Genomic DNA, 7,483 nt, shown 5'->3' on the forward strand with positions numbered 1-7,483 from the left:
CAGGAATGCAGGACACACCCAGAGATGAATTTGGGATCCATGCAGTCAACAGATATTTATTGAGTGTGAGACTGTGTTAGGCGCTGAGGCTGGACCTTTTACCATATTTTCCGTAAATCTGTACAGAAACCGTGCCACTCTTCGCTTCCTGCTTGTTATGTTTACTGAGTGAGTTTTTCTTTCTCTGAGGAAACTCCTTAATTGCAACAAGGTGTTCCTTTTATAAAAGCGTAAAGAGCAACATTCATTCATTCAACAAACAGTTGAATACCAGTTCAGTTGAGGCCCCTGCCCTCCTTGTTATGAGTTTAGTGAGGGGTGTCAGACGCAGGACTGGGAGTCAGTCTTAAGACGAGGGGTCAGGAGAACGCTAAGAGGAGTGAGCTGCAGTGTGCGGTGGGGCAGCTGGTATCAGGGCCCCGAGGAGAGAGGACCTGGGGCTGGATGAGGAGGGAGAAGAATAAACGGAGAGAAAGGCAGGGGTGCACAGGGTCCGATCCGAGAACTGGGGCTTCCTTTCTTAGGTCACCAGGAAGCCATTGGAGGGGTTAAGCCACAGGAACGGTTTCCGGTTTTGAAAGGACAGTCAGGCTGCTGTGTGGGGAGCAGATGCTAGGGGAGCGAGAGAGAAGGCAGAGACTTGGGGTGATTCAGATGAGGTGCGGTGGTGGAGGAAAGTGGGTGGGTGTGGGATCTCTTCTGGAGGTAGAAGCTGAGACCTTTTGACGATTGGGAGGTAAGGGGTGAGGAAAAGAGGAATCATGGCTGGCTGCTAGGTTTTTGCTTTAACTCCTGGATGGTGCTGCTACTTAGGAGGGAAGAAGAGGGGGCGGGCGTCTTGAGGGTGGGTGGAAATCCAGAATTGATTTTTGATTTTGTTATAGGTTGGGGTCCCTGTTAAGTGGATGTGAAAAGTTTCTGTGCATATATTAAGACTGCCTTCTGAATTTTAAAATATTAATTAATATACGTCCCAGTTTTTAAATTAGGGACGGGCCACTATTTAGACATAATGTTTTCAAGCATTTAAATCGCATCTTCTTTAATTTATTCCCCCCAAAGACCGCTAGATGTCACTGTTTACACAGGAGCCATTTCTCGTGCAGCATGCAGTGAGGAAGGGGCACTGGTGCCTGAGAGGGGAGCCCAGAGGAGGGTGGTCCTTGCTCTCAAGGGGGCCAGTCTGATGGGGAGCTGTCACCCCCTGGTGTGGTTTTCAGACACGCAAATGATGATAATGCAACTTCATATCAGACAGAAAGCTTGTGCAGTAGCCTCTTCTGTTTCATATGATGTTTGAAGTGGGTCTTGAAGGTTGTGAGGTGGTTCAGGTGGGGGCACGGCACTCTAGGCAGAAGGAACAGCCTGGGAAAATCAGCACGTTCTGCTGTTCACTGCGTGGAGGTTAAAGGGAAAAGCTCCTTGGCTTAGGGGATCGGACCTTTCCCGTGTTTCTCAACAGAGGCACAGTTGGCATTTGGAGGACTATTTTTTTCCAGTGCAGGTCTGGCATCCTTGGCTCCCCACCTCACATACTAAATGCCAGTAATCTCTCAGGTCATCGTAAAAACAGCAGGGAGAGATGATGGCACCTACAGCTGAGATCCCTTTCACAGAGCACAACCCCAAAGTGGTGATGAAGTGGGAAGCGACTCTCCTGTCTCCCCCGCCCCCACCTTGTGCTTTGTTTTGAAGTCCTCTCAAGAGTTAACCTGTCCTGTGCTTTGTACATGGTGGTATTTAATGCACTGGCTGATGATCCCCTCATGAGTAGACATCTGGTGTGACTTCCCAGAATGAAGAATGCCTCTTACACACCACAAGTCCATCTGATTGGGCTTAATAATACTAGCATGAAACTTCAGTGATAACTAGCTTAAATGTTCTCCCTTCTTTATATTTCCCCCCAGGCCAGGATTCATATACACCAGTGTAAGGACTAATTACTGCTAACTTATCAAATAACAAGTAGACTTTGTGTAATGGAAGCAGAGGCACCAGTTGTGCAGTCAGGAATAAATGAGGTTTCAGAAGTTCTACCTTTTTGAATTCTTTGTAATTGCCTGACATGGCTGTACCCTTTTTTTTTTCCAGACAATTTATGAAAACCGAATATACAGCCTTAAAATAGAATGTGGACCTAAATACCCAGAAGCACCCCCCTTTGTAAGATTTGTAACAAAAATTAATATGAATGGAGTTAATAGTTCTAATGGAGTGGTAAGTTGTTTCTCCTGCCCCTACTTGTTCTCTGGGGTTCTCTGAAAAATGCTTTGTACTTTAATATTATCAGGGGCACTTTGGGCCGGAGTCCATATGTTAATTGGTTATTTGATGATAAAATATATTGTAATATGAACATGTGTAGATTTGGGGTGAGGGCCTGTTTCCCAATTGTGTTTAACTACAACTTACGTGGCATTTACTCTGGCCTGTATTTCTCAGCACTATGCCGGTCACTTTGAGATAAGAGCTCATTCAGTCCTCCTGATATACACCCAAGAGGTAGAGAGGTGAGGAAACCGAGGTGAAAGATCTTGCCCAAGGTCACACTTTTACCTCATGGGCCTTATTTGGGGACGACATACTATTTTTTTCCTCTAATGGTCTTGCTTTTTTAACTTATTTTTACCACCATTTGCACTGCCATAAATGGAAACCAGTCTCATTTGTCATAAGAAGGCAGTAACAGCAATGGTAGATATTACAAAAACAAAGCAAAGTTGGTAAACTCTTCCTCCATATGTTGCTTGCCAAAGGTTTTTGAGCCTCTGAGGCCTGCTGTCTTGTTCAGAGGGGAGATCAGCAAGTATTAAAGGGTGCTGCATATTAGCATTGCATGAGCTAGTAAGCCTTCTGTTTTGAGGTATTCAGAAGACTTGAAAGAAAATTGAAAAGAGATGAGCCTTGTTACTGTGTTCAGTGTTTAGTGTTGTCTTTGAGCTCCACCTGAAGTCCTGAACCCAGGACTCAACTCACACTTTGGGGAATTTCTTGGGGAATATATGCTACACTAACTTGAGAGGGTGTGACTCTGAGGAAGGCCCTTGTCATCAGAGCCTGCGTCCTCGCCACCCGTTGCTTGTGCTCTCCCTACTGCCCCGTACCTCTTCATCGTCCATGACCTGGGCGTAATGTTGAGAGAGGACAGGCCCTGAGCAGTAGCAGCAGCCAGCCCAGGGGCAGCTCAGGTCGTTGTTTCAGAGCCAGTTGGGTTGAGTCTCACCAAGTGTCAGTGCCATTTCTCTAAAGGTGGCTTTACTTATTCATAATTTCCTTCTCCCACACAGTGAGGGTTTGGGACACAAAAAGGGAAAAACAGACTAACTGGAGGGAGGGAATCCTGTGGGTATTCTGCATGTCAGATACCACTGTGTGATCAGCGTGTTCAACTTGAAAAATGCATTTTACTCACGTTTCTGCTGTAGCTTAGCTCCAGCATACAACTTTTCTTTTGTTTGAGAGCCTGACAGTAATTTGTTCTTTGTTTGCCTTTCTGTAGGTGGACCCAAGAGCCATATCAGTGCTAGCAAAATGGCAGAATTCATATAGCATCAAAGTTGTCCTGCAAGAGCTTCGGCGCCTAATGATGTCTAAAGAAAATATGAAACTCCCTCAGCCTCCTGAAGGACAGTGTTACAGCAATTAATCAAAAAGAAAAACCACAGGCCCTCCCCTACCCCCCATTCGATTTAAGCAGTCTTCATTTTCCACAGTAGTAAATTTTCTAGATACGTCTTGTAGACCTCAAAGTACTGGAAAGGAAGCTCCCATTCAAAGGCAGTTTATCTTAAGATACTGTAAATGATACTAATTTTTTGTCCATTTGAAATATATAAGTTGTGCTATAACAAATCATCCTGTCAAGTGTAACCACTGTCCACATAGTTGAACTTCTGGGATCAAGAAAGTATATTTAAATTGATTCCCATCATAACCGGTGGGGCACATCTAACTCAACTGTGAAAAGACACACCACGCAATCACCTTGCTGCTGATTACATGGCCTGGGGTCTCTGCCTTCTCCCCTTCCCCTCCCCCTGCCTCCTCCCTCCCTGCAACAGCCCTCCAGCTTGGGGTGGCTTCTTAGAGTAGATGTAAGGGTTTCAGGTCACAGCCTGTGGGACTCCTGCTGGGTGTGGGGGTTGCTTCGTCTGCACCCCTGGTTTCTTTCTTTAAGTCTTAAATGCTGCCCCCCTTCTAAGCCGCCATCCTCTTCCCACTCTCCACTACCACCCTTGGCCGAAGCATAGATTGTAACCCCCTCGGCTCCCCTCTGAAATTGGCCTTTGGTGAGGAATTCAGGGCTTTCCCCATATCTTCTCCCTCCACCTTAATCGAGGGGTGCTGCTTTGTCCTTCCTCCTCCTCAGGTCCCTCTTTGCACCATCACCACCCAACACTTCCCATGACACTTCCTTGCTTTGGCCAGAAGCCATCAGGTAAGGTTGGAAAGCATATCTGACCTCCCTCATTTAGTTTTGGAACCACACTTACTCTCCACCAGCCTGGGAAATGAATATTGGGTTCTCAGCCCTGCCACCCGCTGCTGTCATCATCAGCTGATACGTTTACTTAGCTCAGGTTTTGATAAGGTGAAAAGAACAGTCACCAGGGTCACAGACCTGCCAGCTCTCAAAGTCCTTGGTGGTTAAACTTGGAGAAAGGCCACAGAAGACACTTGTAAGCACACACGATCCCTCTGAATGAATTTTCTTTGCCTGTAATTGCTTTTGCTTTTAAAAACTGAAGAAGTTTTAAACAGGGCTCTCATTGGGTCGTCCCTGCAAATCCATTTGGGTCTAGTTTGGAATCTGACAACTGGAACAAAAAGAACCATGAACTCGGTGCACGCTTTGGTTTCGGTGCTGCTGCTTCTCTTGGTCCTCAGCAGGGATAAGAAAGAACTCGGTGTGCACGGCAGATCCCCGGAATTCCTGGCCAATGGCTGCGTTTTTCCACTTTTCTGTTCAGGACCACTAAATGCTGAGATGTTGGACGCATACCGAAATAAAAGAAATTCATTGTGTTCTAAGGTTTTTTTTTTTTAACTTAGTGTTTGTGTAAAGCCACCTTTTGAAGCAGCAGCTATCAAGTCTGAAAAGCAATTGATGTTTCCATTCATCTTTTTCTGGGGAAAACCGTAGTTCTAAGGATTTAACATCCTGTAAGTAAAGTTTAACATAACAGTATTCCATAGGTAGACTTTTTATTGTCAGACCATTGCCTGATTTTAATATAATAAAAAGTGTGCGTTAATATTTAAGAAGCTGTGCTCTTCTTCCTCTTGGCATATAATTTATTCAGTAATAGAATTTAATGTCTTTGGGATTCAATTTGACCTCCTAAAGCAGGGGTCGGCAAACGTTTCCTATGATGGGCCCAAGTCAGTAAATATTTAGGCTTTTTTTCTTTATTTCTTTCTTTTGGCCATGCCGCACGGCTTGTGGGATCTTAGTTCCCAACCAGGGATTGAACCCAGGCCCTCGACAGTGAGAGCACGGAGTCCTAACCACTGGACCGCCAGGGAATTCCCAAATAGTTAGGCTTTATCGTCCAAGAGGCAAAATCAAAGAAATTACGTGAGTATTTATGTAACGAGAGAAAACAAATTTTCACAATTTTTTGGATGAAATTCATAACATCATAATTGAGTACAGTTTTTATAATGTTACAGGTATACTAAGAAGAATGAAATGCTTTTTTTAGGGGATAGCATTTAATTGGGATTCAAAGTTAGTATTCCTTATTATCAAATCTATTGCAAATGTTCATCTATAAAAATCTTCCTTCATTTGAGGGGCCGTACGAAACCAGGCTGTGGGCCAGATTTGGCCCATGGACCATAGTTTGCCAACCCCTGCCATAAAAGATTGAGTGAAAAAAAGGGTTGTGGTCTCCCCTCTTTCCTTTGGTTTAAGTAGCTTTGTGGGGGGCTTCCCTGGTGGCGCAGTGGTTGAGAATCTGCCTGCCAATGCAGGGGACACGGGTTCGAGCCCTGGTCTGGGAAGATCCCACATGCCGCAGAGCAACTAGGCCTGTGAGCCACAACTACTGAGCCTGCGCGTCTGGAGCTTGTGCGCCGCGACAGTGAGAGGCCCGCGCACCGCGATGAAGAGTGGCCCGCACTCGCCGCAACTAGAGAAAGCCCTTGCACTGAAACGAAGACCCAACACAGCCAAAAATAAGTTAATTAATTAATTAATTTTTAAAAATTATAAGTACCTTTGTGGGACCCTAGCTGCTAAGTCTCCACTAGTACCTACTTACTGGCTGGATGTAGTTGTCTTCTGGTTGGAAAAGAAAATAGAATTTTCCCACGTGTTCCTAGTGTTTGAAACAAGAGTTTTGATCTGATTGACAGTTTGTCTACCCTCTCCTGTGTGAGGAGTGGGAACATGTCGGCGGCTGTTTTTACTTAGGATTTGCACTTCTGCTGTGGTCCCAGCCACCAGTAGGCACCACCTTGGTGTCCTGTGCCAGGAGCTGGTTCATCCCTTGCGGCCGTTGGGGCCGGACCTGACTACATGGAGGGCGTCGGGTTGTTCCTAACACGCCACCCTCCAGAAAGTGCTGCCAGAATTTCTGCCAAATGGTCCTTACGAATCTGTCCTCTGGAGCGAATCGCTGCCTTTCAAGCTCCCCTGAAAGGGGATCGGGCCAGAGACATTTGTGGGCTCTTCACCCTCAGTCAGTTCTCTCAAGGGAGAAAGAAGATGGGAGATTCTAATATTATTTCACAGTTCTACTGGAAAAGCCCCAGAGCAGAGTCAGGGCGGCAGCTCTTCTGTGCAGTGACTTCCAGAGAGGGAACAAGTCCCACCTGAAATCCGAGACTCTGCACCTGTTACCCTCTTAGCGGGCTACAGGGAACTGGGCCTAGAGCTTCAGGAACTCAACCAGAACCTCCTGTGACAACTGTTTGAACCTTTGGTCTGTGGTTATGTCCCACAGTCGTGTGATTTACTCCTTATCTTTGCTGGTGCGTTCACAGGTGGTCTTAAGTTTACAGCCTAAACTTAGGGCAGAGAAGCGCTCGTCTGAGGTGCAGAGAGAGCACTTCTTTCGCCAGGTGGCCTCCCACCCCCAGCTCCTGCCAGGTCTTTGCTCTTGAGAGAAAATACTTCCACTGTTCCTTTTCACTGTGCAGAACTGCACGGAGCGGAGAGGTCTTCACAGGGACCTGACAATGCTGGGGGTAGGCACCCCCTTCTGATTGACCTACAGCAAACCAGCAAGGGGTCTCCACTGCCACGTGACCTCTGACCACGATCTTGTGGTGAGGGCCATGCCCTTGAGCTGCGTCTCTGCTGAGAAAGTTCTTAGGCCCTTCGGGTGGAGGTGCCACCGCTGCCTCCGGTTGTGATGTAGCAACGTGGATGGTGTTGAGTCAACGGCACGGGCCCTGCGGAGAGTCTGCTCCTCTGTCTGGCTGCCAGCCAGTCCCTGCCTGGCCTCTTGCCCTTCCCCCCCCCACCCCATGG

At 46.7% G+C, this 7,483-nt stretch overlaps 1 protein-coding gene across 2 annotated transcripts in view; it reads left to right on the plus strand.

Moving 5' to 3' along the window:
• UBE2V1 (ubiquitin conjugating enzyme E2 V1) overlaps positions 1-3,881 on the plus strand; it is a 33,024-nt gene extending 29,143 nt beyond the window's left edge. For both annotated transcript variants that reach the window (XM_007446383.1, XM_007446384.1), the window contains exons 3-4: positions 2,095-2,220; positions 3,503-3,881. In XM_007446383.1, the coding sequence (XP_007446445.1) occupies positions 2,095-2,220; positions 3,503-3,649 (273 nt within the window). In that variant the 3' untranslated portion in view covers positions 3,650-3,881. The remainder of the gene's footprint in view (positions 1-2,094; positions 2,221-3,502) is intronic.
• Positions 3,882-7,483: the final 3,602 nt, after the last annotated feature.

This window comes from Lipotes vexillifer, unplaced genomic scaffold (assembly GCF_000442215.2).
Source record: "Lipotes vexillifer unplaced genomic scaffold, Lipotes_vexillifer_v1.1 scaffold251, whole genome shotgun sequence".
Classification (NCBI taxonomy): domain Eukaryota; kingdom Metazoa; phylum Chordata; class Mammalia; order Artiodactyla; family Lipotidae; genus Lipotes; species Lipotes vexillifer.